The 19,199-nt window shown below is 38.6% G+C and overlaps 3 protein-coding genes across 3 annotated transcripts in view; 2 read left to right on the plus strand and 1 right to left on the minus strand.

The window, feature by feature from the left end:
* LOC140169193 (beta-galactosidase-1-like protein 2) overlaps positions 1-13,215 on the plus strand; it is a 31,101-nt gene extending 17,886 nt beyond the window's left edge. Inside the window, exons 6-11 of the mRNA XM_072192450.1 lie at positions 6,342-6,506; positions 7,107-7,199; positions 9,743-9,849; positions 11,778-11,930; positions 12,846-13,011; positions 13,055-13,215. Coding sequence (XP_072048551.1) covers positions 6,342-6,506; positions 7,107-7,199; positions 9,743-9,849; positions 11,778-11,930; positions 12,846-13,011; positions 13,055-13,215 — 845 coding nt within the window. The remainder of the gene's footprint in view (positions 1-6,341; positions 6,507-7,106; positions 7,200-9,742; positions 9,850-11,777; positions 11,931-12,845; positions 13,012-13,054) is intronic.
* A 50-nt stretch (positions 13,216-13,265) lies between these two features.
* Positions 13,266-19,199, plus strand: part of LOC140169703 (beta-galactosidase-1-like protein 2) — a 63,036-nt gene continuing 57,102 nt past the window's right edge. Inside the window, exon 1 of the mRNA XM_072193000.1 lies at positions 13,266-13,316. Coding sequence (XP_072049101.1) covers positions 13,271-13,316 — 46 coding nt within the window. The 5' untranslated portion in view covers positions 13,266-13,270. The remainder of the gene's footprint in view (positions 13,317-19,199) is intronic.
* On the minus strand, positions 14,000-16,280 carry LOC140169702 (uncharacterized). Its single transcript, XM_072192999.1, has 2 exons — positions 15,932-16,280; positions 14,000-15,449 (listed from the first exon to the last, which is right to left on the minus strand). The coding sequence occupies exons 1-2, from the start codon at positions 16,211-16,213 to the stop codon at positions 14,787-14,789; spliced, it is 945 nt and encodes a 314-aa protein (XP_072049100.1). The 5' UTR covers positions 16,214-16,280; the 3' UTR covers positions 14,000-14,786.

Consider the following 19,199-nt stretch of genomic DNA (forward strand, 5'->3'; position numbering starts at 1 on the left):
TCAACATTTTTGGATTCGACATTACAAAAGTGGCGACTGAGTTGTTATAACAAAATCGCGACATTACAAAAGCGGCGACTGAAGTGTTATAAACAAAATCGATCCATGTCCTTAATCCCATGTACCAGAATCAATGGAAGGCTATTATATATGACTTCCAATATAAGCTAATGACATTTACTGAAGCAATTTTTACTGGAAATTAAAATAGAAGATAGAGGGGAAAAGAGAGAAGATAGAGGGGAAAAGAGAGTTTGTGTGGGGGAAAGGGAGAGTGTGTGTGGGGGGAGGTAAGGGCAGGGAGAAAGGGAAACAGATGGGAGAGAGCATTGGAAGTGAAAAGGGAAGGGGGAGGAGAGCTCGAGATAGAGGAGATATCAAATATAGGGGAAGCGAGGAGGGGGAGAAGGAGACACTTAGGGAAAGAGGAGGTTATATAGGTGGGGGGAGAGGGGAGCCTAGGTAAAAGGTATGAGTTGTGCTTACCGGGGATAATAAACTAATTCATAATCAAATCATCTCCATGCATCGTTTATGTTTCATACAAACAAACAAACACCCCACCCCTCAATATCTGCCAAGCATGTATATGATTTCTAGGCCTAGAACTCGGGGTGTAATATGCCACCTTCGACAGAGAGCATCAACTGTCGTCCGCGGGGTTAGATTTCCGATATCAATCATGATAATAATTATGTTTGCACAATAGGCTATTGTATACTTCTGGTTATATACCATATACTGTGTCCTCCCAGCATAATAGTGTTATGATTGCAGACCAGATCTGCTCTACTTTTTAATCCCTTGATTTTTGGTTTCTGAACAAAAGAGAAACCAAAACTAATGATTTGAAATGAGGGATTGTCATTTGATATCAAAAATAACACTTGTTCTGAACATTTTCAGTCGGCAGAATCTCCATGTCACCAATCTGAAGAGAAACAGACAGCATATTTTGCTTCTGGTAATCAGATACCGCAATAAAGAATTCAGTCTTCACATATATTTTGTGTTCATTTCTCTTTTTCTTTATAAACTGAGCTCAAAAAGAAACTTATAATTTTTTACAACTTGTGAATCACAAGGTCATATCTTAAAATACTGTCAATCAAAATGAACCAAAATTACACACAAGATTACATTAATACTCTACTCAAAACACATGTCAGTAACCAAGCAGTTGTCCAACTGACACAACAGCAAAATGCACTGTCAAGGGACAGCTTCCTGGACTTCCTTCACTTTCACACCCCAGCATTTGGCACCCAGGACAAAAAATCTGTGAGAATGCACACAAGATCCTTGCACAGATGATAAAACGGTGCTGCTTTCTGCTTTTCATACACTCTTTTCATGAAACAGGGCTGGGCTGTGAATGTGGTCCAGGAAGCTGTCCCATGTCAGTGTATTTTGCGGTTGTGTCAGTTGGATAACTGCTTGGTTACTGACATGTGTTAAGAGTAGAGTATTGAAGTAAATTTGTGTGTAATTTTGGTCCAATATGATGGACAGGATTTCAAGCTATGACCTTGTGAAAAATTATAAGTTTCTTTTGAGCTCAGTTTATAATGTTCACAGACTTTCAATGCCATAGCAATTGAATACCTAAGAGGAAGAAGGGCCAACTCCATCAAAACTGTTTTTGAGATATTGAGAAAAAACTTAATATTTGGGAAAGTTTTAGAGACAATGTTTTTATCTTCAATACATGACCATACATTATTATATACACTAAGTACGCCTGTAGCTGTAATGGCCCTGTAGCTATTAGGAGCCCAGCTGCATGATAGATATACTGCTTGACCCCTGATGACCCTTTATGACATTATGACATGTTCCTGACACATCAATGATTCTTTTTACCATGTTTAAGCCAGTGGACATACTCTAACATTTGACCCCATGCGACCTTTGACCTCGAGTGACCTCAGTTTGATTTTGCTCATGCCCCCATAATATGGAGAATAGGGGGCCTACTTTTAGCCAGATTTGGCAAATTTTGAAATTTTGACCCCAGATGACCTTTGACCTCGGATGACCTCGATGTAATTTTTTCATGCTCCCCTCATATGAAGGATTCCACCCACCAAGTTTAAGCCCAATAGGGCAAAGTTTAAATTTAGCCCCATGATGACCTTATCTCGGGCATATATTCCCCTCATATCAAGGATCCCACCCACCAAGTTTGGGCCGGATCGGACAAAGTTTGAAATCCATGACCTTTGACCTTGACCTCCGATGACCTTTAAAACTACCCGATAAACAGCGCACGCCCGGTACCCAACTATGTCTGAAATATCGAACGATGCGTCGAAGCGCTGGCAAACGCATAGCCGGACAGACAGACAGACAGACAGACACACTGAGCTCATTATTTTATTAGTACTAGTGCACCTGCGGCTATGAGAGCCCAGATGCTGTGAGAGCACTGGCATGATAGCGATACTGTTTGACCCCAGATGACCTTTGAACTTGGATGACCTTGGTGCAATTTTTGCATGCTCCCCTCAGTCGCACGAAGGATTCCACCTATCAAGTTTAAGCCCAATAGGGCAAAGTTTAAATTTAGCCCCTACATGACCTTTGACCTCGGTTGACCTCAATTTTGTTTTATGACATATATTCCCCTCGTAGCAAGGATTGCACCCACCAAGTTTGAACCCGATAGGACAAAGTTTGAAATCCATGACCTTTGACCTCGGATGACCTCCATATAATGTTTTTCATGCTCCCCTCATATGAAGGTTTCGACCCACCAAGTTTGAACCCGATCGGACAAAGTTTGCAATTTGACCCCTCCGTAATGACCTTTGACCTCGGTTGACCTCGCTTTTATTTTGGACATATATTTCCCTCCTATCAAGGATCCCACCCACCAAGTTTGGGCCCGATCGGACAAAGTTTGAAATCTGTGACCTGTGACCTTGACCTCCGATGACCTTCAAAACTACCCGGTAAACAGCGCACGCCCGGTACCCATCTATGTCCGAAATATCGGAATGATGCGTCGAAGCGCGGAGAAACGCATTGCCATCGAACACACAGAGCTCATTATTTTCTTAACTAGTGCACCTGCGGCTGTGAGAGCCCTGATGCTGTGAGAGCACTTATTGGGGTATGGGCGCTTATTGGGGTATGGGCACTTATTGGGGTGTGGGCACTTATTGGCGTATGGGCGCTTATAGAATTCATTGGCAGCAAGTTTCGGCCCGATCGGACAAAGTTTGAAATGTACAAATCATTTGCAGCAATGCATTCTGGGTAGACATTACAGTGCATTTCAAATTGGGCCGATAGCCAAAAGCTTGAAATGTACAAATCATTTGCAGCAATGCATTCTGGGTAGACATTACAGTGCATTTCAAATTGGGCCGATAGCCAAAAGCTTGGGCAGCTTGAAACTTGTTGTAGATTGTCTACTGGATTCTTTTTATCCACTTGCTGCTTTGTATCCACGTGGGGTATTTTCCCCATTTGACCTTTGACCTTGACCTCCGATGACCTTGAAAACCACATGGCCAACATGCTTTTCCCGATACCTATCTATATGTGAAATTTCAGCGCCATGCGTCGAAGCACGGTGAAACGCATAGCCGGACAGACAGATAGATAGACAGATAGACAGACAGATACAGCCCGCTTATTATTTTATTAGTATAGACTAGTGCACCTGCGGCTATGAGAGCCCAGATGCTGTGAGAGCACTGGCATGATAGCGATACTATTTGACCCCAGATGACCTTTGAACTTGGGTGACCTTGGTGCAATTTTTGTCATGCTCCCTCAGTCATCTGAAGGATTCCACCTATCAAGTTTAAGCCCAATATGGCAAAGTTTAAATTTAGCCCCTACATGACCTTTGACCTCGGTTGACCTCAATTTTGTTTTATGCATATATTCCCTCGTATCAAGGATTGCACCCACCAAGTTTGAACCCGATAGGACAAAGTTTGAAATCCATGACCTTTGACCTCGGATGGCCTCCATATAATGTTTTTCATGCTCCCCTCATACGAAGGTTTCGACCCACCAAGTTTGAACCCAATCGGACAACGTTTGAAATTTGACCCCTCCGTAATGACCTTTGACCTCGGTTGACCTTGATTTTATTTCGCGCATTATATTCCCCTCCTATCAAGGATTCCACCCACCAAATTTGGGCCCGATCGGACAAAGTTTGAAATTTTGACCTTTGACCTTGACCTCCGATGACCCTCAAAACCACATGGCCAACATGCTTTTCCCGATACCTACCAATATGCGAAATTTCAGCGCGATGCGTCGAAGCACGGCGAAACGCATAGCCGGACAGACAGATAGATAGACAGATAGATAGATAGATAGACAGACAGATACAGCCCGCTTATTATTTTATTAGTAAAGATGCTAGTGCACCTGTAGCTTTGCAGCAATGCATTCTGGGTAGACATTACAGTGCATTTCAAATTGGGCAAACAGCCAAAAGCTGAATGAAACTTGTCCAGAGTTGCCCATTACACATCTTTGTATCCACTTGCTGCTGCTTTTGCTATCCAGTTGGGGTATTTTCCCCCTAGATGACCTTTGACCTCGAGGGGCCCTTCGAAAACCACCGGTTAACTTGCTTTTCCGTCACCTATCCATATCCGAAATTTCGCTCGATCGTCAAGCTTGGCGGAACGCATAGCCGGACAGACAGACAGACAGATAGATAGATACACAGATACACAGATAGATAGAGACCGCTTATTATTTTATTAGTACTAGTGCACCTGCGGCTATGAGAGCCCAGATGCTGTGAGAGCACTGGCATGATAGCGATACTGTTTGACCCCAGATGACCTTTGAACTTGGATGACCTTGGTGCAATTTTTTTCATGCTCCCCTCAGTCATACGAAGGATTCCACCTATCAAGTTTAAGCCCAATAGGACAAAGTTTAAATTTATCCCCTACATGACCTTTGACCTCGGTTGACCTCAATTTTGTTTTGCGCATATATTCCCCTCGTAGCATGGATTGCACCCACCAAGTTTGAACCCGATAGGACAAAGTTTGAAATCCATGACCTTTGACCTTTGACCTCGGATGACCTCCATATAATGTTTTTCATGCTCCCCTCATATGAAGGTTTCGACCCACCAAGTTTGAACCCGATCGGACAAAGTTTGCAATTTGACCCCTCCGTAATGACCTTTGACCTCAGTTGACCTCGCTTTTATTTTGGACATATATTTCCCTCCTATCAAGGATCCCACCCACCAAGTTTGGGCCCGATCGGACAAAGTTTGAAATCTGTGACCTTTGACCTTGACCTCCGATGACCTTCAAAACTACCCGGTAAACAGCGCCGCCGGTACCCATCTATGTCTGAAATATCGAATGATGCGTCGAAGCGGAGAAACGCATTGCCATCGAACACACAGAGCTCATTATTTTCTTAATGCTAGTGCACCTGTAGCTTTGCAGCAATGCATTCTGGGTAGACATTACAGTGCATTTCAAATTGGGCAAACAGCCAAAAGCTGAATGAAACTTGTCCAGAGTTGCCCATTACACATCTTTGTATCCACTTGCTGCTGCTTTTGCTATCCAGTTGGGGTATTTTCCCCCTAGATGACCTTTGACCTCGAGGGGCCCTTCAAAACCACCGGTTAACTTGCTTTTCCGTCACCTATCCATATCCGAAATTTCGGCTCGATGCGTCGAAGCGCCGCGGAACGCATAGCCGGACAGACAGACAGATAGATAGATACACAGATACACAGATAGACAGAGACCGCCTATTATTTTATTAGTATAGATAGATAGATGTGAAATGATATGATGTTTCCATGGTAATGGTGCAGGTTTTAATACGAGTATACGCTATATTATTTTGTGAATGAAAGGCCCAACTCCATGGAGTTGGACCTTTCTTTCATGGAAACCATGATTAAGTGTACTTGGAAGACTATTTAGAGAGTGGATTTGGACCCTTCTTTTACACACAAGGAAGAACAGTCTGCTAGCAATAAATGGTGCATAAAACAGCAATATTAAAACTAAAATACACTTAAAGAGGAGGCCCGCCAGAGCAGTTCTTCTGGGGTGAACTAAACCTGCCTGGTTATCAAATTAATCAGTGACAAGGTTATCTTTGAACTTGACAGGTGCTAATTGATGTTTTAATGTTATTGCATCAATTAGCACCTGTTAAATTCAGAGATAACCTTGTCACTGATTAATTTGATAACCAGGCAGGTTTGGTTCACCCCAGAAGAACTACAATGTAGCAATATTAATACACAAATACACAAGGCAGCTATTAAATGTATTGCATTTTGCATCTGAATTTCTCTATTGAAAATTGTTTTCTTTCAGCGAGCAAGAATCATGAGGGAATGAGTAACTTAGTGAAAGGAATCCTGCAGCACAAAGCATCCATCAATTTCTATATGTTCCACGGTGGCACCAACTTTGGATTTTGGAATGGGGGAAATCATGGTAACAAGAACAAAGAGTATATGCCTACTATTACAAGCTATGGTAAGTGTGGTTGCTGTGTGTGTGGGGGGGTGTCTGTCTGCATTGAATTTTGATTGGTGGAACTCATGGGAAGAACAAAGAGTATATGCCTACTATTGCAGACATGCTATGGTAATTGTGACCTGTCTGTGTGGGGTGTGTCTGTCAGTCTGTCTGGGTGTGTGTCCATCTGGTTAGCTGATTGGCTAATGCAAGTATACAGTATACAAGCATTGTACTGTGATCGCAGGAAATCATGTACTCTGGGGTAGGAAATAGTGGACCAATATTTAGCCCCAGAATTTTGCCCAAATTTAACACTATTGAAATTTTAAATTGAAAGTCTGCAAGGTTTTTGCTTAACTCTCTTCACGCGGGTGTCGACTGCAGACGACATGTTTCAATTTTTCAACTCAAAAAATTTCAGAAATGTAAATTTTCATGACCATATTTGGAATCAGCATGAAAAATGCATTGAAATGAGTACAAACAAGCCTAGTATTGGTTCAGTAGTTCTTAAGATAGCTCTTGATATTTTGAGAAGATATTTCAGAACTTTTTCCGTTGAAGCGCATGGATAGCATGTAGAGCATTAAGTTCTTGTATGATTTTCCATTTCAGATTATGATGCTCCACTGTCTGAAGCAGGTGATACAACCAGCAAGTTCTTTACTATCAAAGAACTTTTCAAGAGTTATGCACCAAAAGGATCAGGTAAGATGGAAACACCCAAGGGAGAAGGCAGGTGGTGGTCGCATTGCATTCTCTAAATTCAGTAAATTTTCATTGTCAACCGTGTAATTGAATGGGATTATTTTGAAATTTTAAAACGCTTAAAATATCACAAACAAATAGGCCTATGTTAATAAATAATATAAATACAAGCTAAAACCGTTGGGGTTCGATAATGAACCCCACAAAATTAACCGACTATATGGAAAATGCCATACGGCCGGGCAGTTTCACAAGTTGCCGGCTCTATCATGCCACTCCCCGCCTGGGAGAAGGGTGGTGTTCTTGATTTTGGATATAGCAGGGATATGAGGCTGAGATTCCAAAAACATGCCCTCAAATATACACAATTTGATCAAAAGGAGATGCAAAAATATGCTCATTTTTAGGTTGTCCGAAGGAAAAGACTTTATGGTGTCACAAGTTGTCCAGCCGTTATTATGTTTTGATGAAAATATTGGATTTAAACATAATAATGATAAAATTGGATGCTTTATGCCCAATATTTATTGGTCTCGCTATGAGTTTTAAAATAATGGACTCGACTACATCTCGTCCAATATTTTTATTTTAACTCATAGCTCGACCAATAAATATGAATCTAATTTTATATCAAACTTGGGTCATAGCTGCACTATGGGAACCCTCATCTTTTGGTGGTTTTCAAGGTCACATGCTGAGGTCAAAGGTCATTTAAGGTCAATTTGTAAAATTGGCTGTAAATGAAAAACAAAGTATGTCACAAAAATGCAGAAAAAAATATTTCACGTGAAGATTTACTATGTGTGGTATTCACACCCCTATCTTAAGACTACCTATCTGGGACATCATTTTCCCAAATCTGGAAAATGTCTGCAAATTTTGTTAAAATACAGATTTATTGAGACAATTAAAAAAAAACACCCTTGCAAAACAACAACAACAAAAAAAACACAATCTCTGTGACCCAAACCTATTCCACAAACCCTGAAAATAATGCACCCCAAATCTGCAGTACATCCCCGTACCCTCAATTCAACTAACCTTACCACCCCTTCTCAGTTTCAGTGAATTCAGCATACAGACAAATAGCAGATTAATAGAAACGGTCCCTATAAACCTGTTTGCTTATTGCATTATTCGGGAGGGGGGGGCGCACTTCTGATTATTTGATTTACCCAAATATGGATTCAGTATGGCCATGATATTAAGAAAAAATAATTGCAATGACCCCTTGGTGACCATCAGTTGCACACAGGATATATGGAAAAAAAGTCTATTTAACCCTCCTTACGCAATATGGCGAGCACAGGCAGTGACAGTGGCAAAAATGGCTTTGCATTGCAAAACAATGGATACTGTTAAGAGTAAATTCATCTGTATTTGGTAATCACAGCAATATTTACATGTACTTAATTTTGGCGATTTTTGTAGATATTCTGAAGACCTATAACCCAAAAGACTTCAAACTGGGATTTTAGATATGTGACCCGTCACATAAAATTGCGGCATTAATCTTATACACCACTAACCACTACATCTCAAATTAACTTGTCAGTATACATACTTTGTACAATTTCACTAGTGCTTATAAATATGAATTCTGCGATGTCTTGAAGTAATTTGGCAACTCAATTTTAGTGTTATATTCAGGGTTGTCACTACGCCGGTCGGGGCCGTCCGGCACTGTCCGGGCTGTCCGGCACTGACAAAAATTTTTTCCGGAAGTGGATGATGATATTTTATCATAAAAAGAGCAAGAAATTTTTTTTAGTGTGGGGTGGTACCCTCAAAGCCTATTCCCCAATCCCTAGCGTTCAATATTTTAACCAGTACTTTTTTGGTCCTGGTGACAACCCTGGTTATATTGTATTTCTAATGTATTTTATAGTATTTTTAAATGTCTTTATAATTATGTGCTGTGTAATTTTAGTTCTTTTATTTGGTGTGTGTATAAGGAACCCCATCTAGTGGGCCTGCGTGCCTGTTCGTGGTTGCCCTTTTGCACCACACACGGCATTTTGATATTTTCATGACTGTGCAATGAAGGTAGTAAACTAAACTGAACTAAACTACACTCTTTATCACAGCCCTGTCAACAAACTAATAAAAATTAACAACTGCACTTACAAACAACATAACAAATAAAGCCTGCACACAACCACCAACACAATGAATTTCAATTCCTGACCATAACCAAAAACAAATTTAATATTGTTTTCTTTCTTTTTTCCTACATATATTCTTATCTTTCAATGCGGGTTCCAGACGACTGCTGTGTTTCAATGTGATTAATTTATTACCTACATGCAAGACCTTTACCTTTTGTAGATATCTGGGAATTCAGACATATAAGACACATTGGCATATTAAGCGCACTGCTAACCATCCAGCGCATATTATTTTGCTTAAGGTCCCATGCACAGGCTTGACGTCAATTGGGTATACGCAATGGTTAATGCTTTTAAAAAGAACCTTGCACAAGATTATAACCAGCAAAAGTTATTATTGTCTTATAATTCAAGTCTTTTATTTTTTTTCCACAGTGCCAGATAATTTACCTAAAGTGCCAACCCAGATAGGAAACATGGCATACCCAACAACAAAAGTGACACATTATATGACACTAGATAATATCTTGGAGTTAGTAGGGGTGAGTATTTTATGTTATTACACCTCATACATATTCATGAGAGAATGAAATGACACCAATTCATTGGTCAATAGTAACTTGACACAACCCAAGTAGATTGACCTATCCCCATTATGACCTATCTTACTGGATGATAGTTTTCCCCTATTCACAATATCATTAGCGTATAATATCTGCTTAGTACAGCAAGCACTTTCCTGCTGCCATTTTTGTTGTTGCTATAACAAATGTTTAATTCTTGTTTATCGCACGGAGGACCATGATACAATATAAAAATATATATAAAAATATATATAAAAATATTAAATGTTATGAATTGGAGTCATTCTCTCATAAATATGTATGAGTTGTAATAAAGCAAAATTAATACTACATAGTATTTTCAGGGAAACGGGGTCAGTATTGGCTCGGTATTGGCCACAGGCCTACCACCCCTCACCTTTCGGGTTCGGGTGGTAGGCATGTAGACAGTACCTCGGGGAAAAATAGTTTTCCCTATTTCCCTTCAAACCATGTAGTATTTGTATACCACAGAACCCATATATAACAATTTTTTAAAATTAAAAACACATTATTTTATTTTGGCAAATGAAATATCTGTAAATCCAACTAATCATTTAGTTGGAGTTAACTAGCAAAAAAAAAAAAGAAATTTAGTATTTGACAACTTTTTGGTGTATTATGTTATTATCTGTTCCCAATCTAGTGACACTTCATATTTTACTGGGTAGGATTAGGCGAATGTTCATTGGAGACCGCAAACTGGCACTACAGCCCTGTTATATTTAGAGAATAAAGGTATTGTTTTTAGTCGCTGGAGTGCATCTATTGTCTCGCGAGTTGTTTTACGCCAAAAATAATGATGTCGCCCGTGTTATATGAGACAGTAGATGCACTACAGGGGCTAAAAACAATACCTTTATTCTCATTCTTAAACACTTCAATTCAAATAAAAATATCATACAAATTTTAATCAAATTAAATTTACATTTTGCAAGGAATTACCTAGGGCTTAAAATCGATCAGTCCCGATCAGCGCCTCCGATTGGGCCAAATAGCGAGTACGCGTATCGCATTGACGCACACGCGCTGACCCGTGTCATATCACACGGGTAAAGCTGGGTAAGAACCAATAAGATTGCAGGAACGTTCTCAAGTGTTTAAGAATGATTTTTCAGAGTAAAATTCTAAATGTCCAAGCAAATTAATGAGTTGCCACTGGAGCTGGAATAATAATGACATTATGTTACTTATTATAACTGGTTGTATAGAGAACAAAAAATTCAGTACCTTTCATCATCCAGAAATAAATGTTGCCGTATGATTAACTTCCTTATTTCATGTGGATAGTCTGGGTAAATTCAGGTGGTGAATGACGTGCATTCTCTAAATTCAGTAAATTTCCATCGTCAACTGTGTAATTGAATGGGATTATTTTGAAATTTTAAAACGTTTGAAATATCACAAACAAATAGGCCTATCTATGTTAATAAATAATATAAATACAAGCTAAAACCGTTGGGGTTCGATAATGAACCCCACAAAACTAACCGAGTATATGGAAAATGCCATACTGCCAGGCGGTTTCACAAGTTGGCGGCTCTATCATGCCACTCGCCGCCTGGGTAAATTCTGAAAATTGATCCATGATATGCGCAGTGCTTTTGGTTGCATCCATTTTTCTTGATGCATTTACACATTTTATATTTGCTCACATTTCTAACATTTTTAGTGAAATTTTGTTATAGAAAATTATAGAAAAAATCATGTGAGTTTTTTTCTCGTGTATGAAATAGGTTAACAAATGTGTATCACTAGCGTGTTGCTTGAGAAATTGGACAAATAATGCACATGGACTGAGATGTTGATGTGTCTCCATACGCATTTATTAACCTGTAATTGTGTCACTGTTGTTTTGTTTCATTTAGTCACCAATCAAGAATGAGAAGCCACTGAACATGGAAAAACTACCAATCAACAGAAATGGTGGCCAAGGATATGGATTCCTCTTGTATCGTACTACTGTGAAATCTAAACCAGGCAAAATGCTGCTGGCTAACCCACCTCAAGATAGGGCACAGGTAGGTTAAATTGGGGAATAAAAGATAGGAATACTGTATTTTCTGTAATAAACGCCTCGGGCGTTGCATTTTTCCTAATGTGGGGGGCTTCTATTGGAAGTGAAAAAATAGGTTCAATTTCCCAAGGTGCTCTTGTAGAAAAGAGGGATTTACGACTATAGTAAATGACATTTTTGTGGTAAATACAACAAAATTACACCCGTAAGTGCATCGTTAAGCAAGAATCTGATGAAATTAGTGAAATTCTACTATAATTAGGCAATGAAATGGATGGAAGATTGAGTCATATGTTTTGTGTATGCAAGTTTTAAGCTTACTCACACGATATGGCATGGAAATGGTTGCATTTTTTTGTGATCGAAAAATTTAATTAATTATTAATACGGTATATGTTTTTTTCCTATCATCTATCGTGTCATCGTGAAGATAAGCAGGTCCAATACTTTGAGTAGTGGATGCCACTGCTGCGCATTCTTGTTCATTTAAAATATTATTTTAATTATTATTTTAATTACTTAAAACTGTTTTTTCCAGAAAATAAAATAACGTTAACATTAACTGACTTCTCCATAGTCTTAAATGAACAAATATATGACAGACTTACACACCACATATGATAGCTTAATGTTTGCACAAGGTAATAATTATTGTAACTCAATTGTCAAAAATGCCTCCTTTGGCCTCCATGGACCAGATCGTGTCACATAGAATTCATATCACACCTTAAACTGAACCTAATAATGATTTTATCATACCCATGAGGACCTCATTGAGGTAACAAAAAGGAAGTAAATTGTTGAATAGATTATACACTCTTATCATATTAGGACTGAGTGATTGTGAAACTGTTATTATTTTTTTCATTTACTATTTTTCATGTTTTACTGCTCTCTTTGATACATTTATACATTACAGATATTTCTGAACGGTCAAGATATGGGTGTACTGGACAGAATCAACGATGATGACCAAAAAGTGTTTGAATTCAACACTGGCAGAGATGGAGATAATACGCTGGAGTTACTGGTAGAAAACATGGGCAGAGTCAACTATGGCAAATTCCTGAATGGAGAGAGAAAAGGTAAGATATGACCTTTGACCCCAATTCTATGTACACCCTATAGAGACTTTCCTGGTGGTAGAAAACATGGGCAGAGATGATCAAAAAGTGTTTGAATTCAACACTGACAGAGATGGAGATAATTTGCTGGAGTTACTGGTAGAAAACATGGGCAGAGTCAACTATGGCAAATTCCTGAATGGAGAGAGAAAAGGTAAGATATGACCTTTGACCCCAATTCTATGTACACCCTATAGAGACTTTCCTGGTGGTAGAAAACATGGGCAGAGTCAACTATGGCAAATTCCTGAATGGAGAGAGAAAAGGTAAGATATGACCTTTGACCCCAATTATATGTATACCTGTAGACATTCGCTCACTGCGCCAATTAAGAAAAAAAATGGTCATCTGGCGGATGACCAGGTCATGAAATCTCGTCATCACAGATTTTATGTTTTTAATAATGTTATAATGTGTGTTCATGGTATACTGGAGTGTTAATGATTTCAGAGTATGAAATTATAGCACTCCAAAACTGAAAAAATAAAAAATCTGGAAAAGGTATCAGTTTTGCTTTCATTTGTAGGTGATATTCCAATGTATAATCCTGCTGAGGGTGGAGAAGCTACCTTATATAGAACCAAAGTTATAAGAGCAGAGGTACAACTATTTGAATGACCCACAAAATGTCTTGGTTTTGTGTTTAGAATTACTCATGTTTACTTTGTAGTTCTAACTCATCAATACTGAACTGCCACCATTGTAAATGGCGGTTTTTTTTAATCAAAATATTTTGACAAGATTGGACGTACGATCAACGACAAACAATTGCTCTTCATCTGCAGACAATGCAATACCAAATGGATATTTTCTCATCTTAGTGATGCAATTTAGATACTTGTAGTCTCCACCTGTGTACACATATCTGTACACTGCTATTGGAGATCCCCAATTGCAAACAAACAGTTCCCCTTGTCTGCTGCAGCACACATACACACTGTGTACAGGCTGCCATGACTGAATACCAGGAGGAGGCTGAATTATGCTAGCATTATGACCTGATTGATCCATTACTTGCAAGGTATTGTCTTCAAATGATATGATAAGCTTATCATCTGGCGTACAGGTTAGCCTGCGTGGAGATGATGCTGTTTCATACTTGGATATCAGAGTGCCATCAGGCTGATGAATGGACACAGTCTTGTGACCATCCCAACCTAATCCTACTATGATTTTACCTGTTGAATCTACAGCAACTGATCTAGGTTTGGATGGCTGATTGTTGATATCATATGTGGGAGTAGTACTGACTAGGATACCTTGACTTTCATATATGTGGAATTCATTTTTGCCAGGTATGATGTATTGGTTGCTGGGAGTCATGGCAATGTCATCAATATTAGAAGGAGAGCCTTTGATGAAATGTCTGAAATCACCATTCCAAGAGAACACTGTCACAGGTGAAAAGTAACTGGTCAAAACAATATCTCCATTAGGATGAATGGCAATACCTGTTGGACTCATGACTTTTGGGGTAGTTTTGATTTTTCTACATTCTTTCCTTATTTTACCAGTGCTGTGCTGTGTACTTGGCATCGATCGGAACAAAGAAAATAAGCTGAAACCTGGCCCTTCAGAGGCTGCAGGCTTCCCAGATTTTATACTTGTGGGCAAAGTTTGACTTGCTGATGATAATGGTAAGGCTATTGCTGCTGCTGATGATGATAATGACAAGTGTTTTGCTGTTGCTGATGGTAAGGGTTTTACTACTGCTGGTTTCACTGTCAAGTGGCTGGTCATATGGCTTTCTTGATATGCAACTTATCACATAGCAACTGTTCCAAAGATGGCAAATCCACGGAAGTATGTTGAGGTGGCTCTAGATTGATCAGACAAAGATTGTTGTCTAGTGGAGTAGGTTGCAATTGGGCAAGTTGTTGTAGTGATGATGACAATGGTGGGTAGAGGGAGATGATATCAGAATCAGAACCAGACTTGGTCACATTGGTTGCTAGTTCTCTTGAATTTCTTAAGCTGGCTAGATCAACCTGGAGCTTTTTCTCAATCTGTTCAATTGCCCTTGCTTTTTCTTTTTTCTTATAATGGACGTCTTGCTTGTAAGTTCTAACTAGCTTGTCCACTTGCTGCATATGTTCATTCCTTGCTTCATCTATGGCCTGTATCTTTGCATCTGTATCTCGGTCAAGATTCTGTTTTACCTGCTGTATTTGTTGGATTGCAGTTGTGTACTTGTCTTCTACAGTTGTAACTCTACTGGTGAGATTTTCCAAGGAACTGCTCTGTTGCTTTGATGCTTCCTTCATCCGGATGAATGAATGTCCTTTATGACTAGGATCAATAATACAGCAATCTGAGCAGGTAGCACAGCCACAATTCTCACAGAAGTACTCATGTTCCTTGCTGTTATGATGTGCACAGTAGTTAATGCTGGATTTTTTCTGTAAAAGAAACAGACGATTTTTATGTAAATATGTGTAGAGGGGTGGAAAAGGAGTTGTTACAAAGTCTTGAATATTTCAGGGATTAGCCAACCTGTGGGCTAAATGTGGCCTTTGAAGACTTCCAAAGCGGCCTTTGAAACCTCCTCTTATCTCCTCAAAATAGTATTGCATTGCTATTTATTACATAATCAAGTAAATCCAAAATAAGTAGAGGTCAGCAAGAATCTCCTAGAACTAAATATTTTTGTGAACTTTTTTTTTCGATTTCTCTCTCTCAATGTTGACAAAGGCTTGTGTAAATGACAAGTACCCCTGCCATGCCCCTATTATGTTCCTTAGGCACCCTCTTAAATGCAATTTTTAAATTGTTACGGCTCACTTTGATCGCCGATAAAATTCTGCACCATTAAAATCGTTGTTAGGTGTGTATGATCCTGAATGTACATTGTAAAACACAGCAGTAGGATTACACTACATACCTTCATTGCTTTATCTACAGTGTCTTGCAAATTAGTCACTAGAAAATGAACAGGAAAACCTTTTATTCCTTCCACTTCTGGAATACGGTATATCTTTTTACAGAGTGGACAGCTCACAATGCTATTATCATCACTGCAGGATTTGGCCCAACGTTCTAAACACTCACAACAGAATGGATGCATACATGGTAATGCTCTCGGATTATTGAAAGGCTCTGAACAGATTACACACTCTAGAAAATGTCTGTCTATTGTTGATGCTAAGGTGCGTGCTTCCGCCATGTTGCCTGAGCACTGCACTGTCTACTTGGCTTATGTGTTACCATAACTATTATTGGGTGTTATAACTGTTTTAGCCTATAATGTGAAGTAATTCTATAAATTGATTATGTTGAAGAACAATGATTTAATAATTTAACCTTTTGAAATTTCAATGATAAAAACATTTAATGTAAATGTTAAAAGTTATTAAAGAATCAACTAGATACATGCATATTAGATCCCCCTTTAGATATTATTTGAAAGATTAATTTAAGTTTCCTTCAAATTAAACACTTGTTAAACCATGACATACATAGTATTGTTTTCGCAATCTGGGTTGTATATTTTTGCTTGCATAAAGGAAGTGGTGAACAACATCCTCCTGGGTGATCTTTGGCCTTATTTTAAAGTGACACTTGCCTTATGTACAAAAGTTTATGATTTCCCTTAAACAAAATTTATTGTGTAATGTAAATAACAGCATAGTGTCACATCAACTGGATAATCAGATCTGCATAAGATTGTGTCTTTTTTGATATATTTTATTATAAATAAGCCAATTTTGTCACCTAACAACCTACATATAATTGAAACAAAATAATGATCCAACACATTTTTTCATACAATTCAACAATTTCCTTTTATTCACTGTATCTTTTCTCTTAATGCAGCATTTAATATTTTATAGAGTATCTTGTATATACCTTAATTTTATAAAGAACATATTTGTTTGAACATAAAAACACATTTTGCACAAGTTTTCCATGCAAAATCTGAGTAAAATGAGCCGAGGATAAATAGCTGACAATAAAATGAAACGGAAACGTTTTAAAGACAAACCCGTAGCATTGGTCGGCATCGATCGGCATGGTTGGTCAAGCTTTATGACGATCGCTTTGTCTAGCCTTGAAATAGTTACAGCTCACTACCCATGACACAACAAATTCCGGTGCAAAATTCTACACATATTTTAATGGTGTGTTATCATATTCACTGATGAAAAATTGATCAAATGATCAAATTCACACTATTCTTATCAATTCATGATATAACTAAATAAAACTTTGGAAGTTTTGTCTCAAATAGAATGTAATGTTCCAACATTTCAAATCACACTAAATAATTAATTTCTCGATCATTGCTATTACTTTATACACAAGCCCCCAATGCCCCCAAGTAAAAACCCAAAATTACAAATTTTTCATTGTTTGTGGCACTAACCCCCAAATTCACTTTTCCCCTCCCAGTTTTTTTAGTGCTGCCCCTTTGATTGTTATTATTATTGTGGTCATTGTCCCGGACATCCATGCACCTCCTATTTAACCTACATCCATGTATGCTAGAATTCAAGCATGATTCAAGCAGGACAGATACATGTAGTAGCACTTTCGTTAAAGATCGCTGTACATGAAGAATCTTGTGGTCGCCTGCTCCACAGCCAAAGGATGATTTTGATGATGGCTTCTTCAAGTGTTTGTGTTTAATATTACACACTTGCTTTGTACTTAGGCCAAAAAAAAAAGATGTTTGCTTGCCCTCAACCGACCGACCCTAATTTTGGAAATACGACCCTATTTTTTGAAATTCCTGAAAAAGGTTTTTTTTTTCTTTTCAAATTTTTGCATTCTGAAGAAGTTAAAAAAATGTATTTAGAGCTTGTGTTCAACATTTTAGTTGTTTTGTAATGTTAGTTGATTCATTTTGACACCAAAATTGTCTGATTTTTCATATTTTGAGCCTTATTAATTAATACAAACAGTAGAGTTTGCTAGTAGTCAAAAAAAAAAAAAAAAAAATCCCGACCGACCCAATTGTTAAAATTCAATTGAGGGCAAGCAAACAATTTTTTTTTCTTGGCCTTATAAAGCGTAAATGTCATACTGCCAACATTGTAAATGATGATTTGTTTCTATCGAAATATTTTGACAAGACCTGCCGCATTTTCAACCACAAATAATTCCTTTTCATCTGCAGATAATGCAATACCAAATGGATAATTTCTCATCCTAGTGATGCAGTCTAGATACTTGTATTCTCCACCTGTACACACATATCTATACACTGCTGTTGGAGAACACCAATTGCCAACAAATAGTTCACCTTGTTTGCTGCAGCACACATAACAAGGTTTCCACGATTGAATACCAGTAGGGGGCTGAATGATGCTAGCATTGTTACCTGATTGATCCATTACTTGCAGGGTATTGTCTTCAAATGATATGATAAGCTTATCATCTGGCGTACATGTTAGCTTGCGTGGAGGTGATGTTGTTTCATACTTGGATATCAGAGTACCATCAGGCTGATGAATGGACACAGTCTTATGACCATCCCAACCTAATCCTACTATGATTCTACCTGTTGAATCTACAGCAACTGAATAAGGTCTGGATGGCTTATTGTTGATATCACATGTAGGTGTAGTACTGACTAGGACACCTTGACTATTGTATATGTGGAATTCATTCCTACCATAATCACCAGGTATAACATATTGGTTGCTGGGAGTAATGGCAATGTCAGAGATATCATCAGGAGAGCCTTTGATGACATGTCTGAAATTGCCATTCCAAGAGAACATTGTCACAGGTGCGGAGCTGCTCGTCAAAGCAATATCCCCATTAGGATGAACGGCAATACCAGTTGGAAAATCGATTTCTGGGGTAGTTTTGATGTTTCCACATTCTCTCCACTTATTACTAGTGCTTTGCTGGGTGCTGGGCTGGGTACTAGGTACAGATCGGAACCAAGAAAATAAGCTGAAACCTGGACCTTCAGAAGCTTCTGGCTTACCAGTGGATTTTAAATGATCTTGTCTTGATGTTGTTGCTGCATTAGCTTCAACCTTTGTTGTAAATGATGGCAAAGGTTTAATTGCTGATGATGGCAAGGTGATTCCTGCTGCTGATGCTGATGATGGCAAGTGTTTGGCTGCTGCTACTGGTTTTGCTGACAAGTGGCTGGTCATATGGCTTTCTTGAGGGTGTTGGGTAGTTGCGACTGTGAT

Source organism: Amphiura filiformis, chromosome 14 (genome assembly GCF_039555335.1).
Source record: "Amphiura filiformis chromosome 14, Afil_fr2py, whole genome shotgun sequence".
In the NCBI taxonomy this organism is placed as follows: domain Eukaryota; kingdom Metazoa; phylum Echinodermata; class Ophiuroidea; order Amphilepidida; family Amphiuridae; genus Amphiura; species Amphiura filiformis.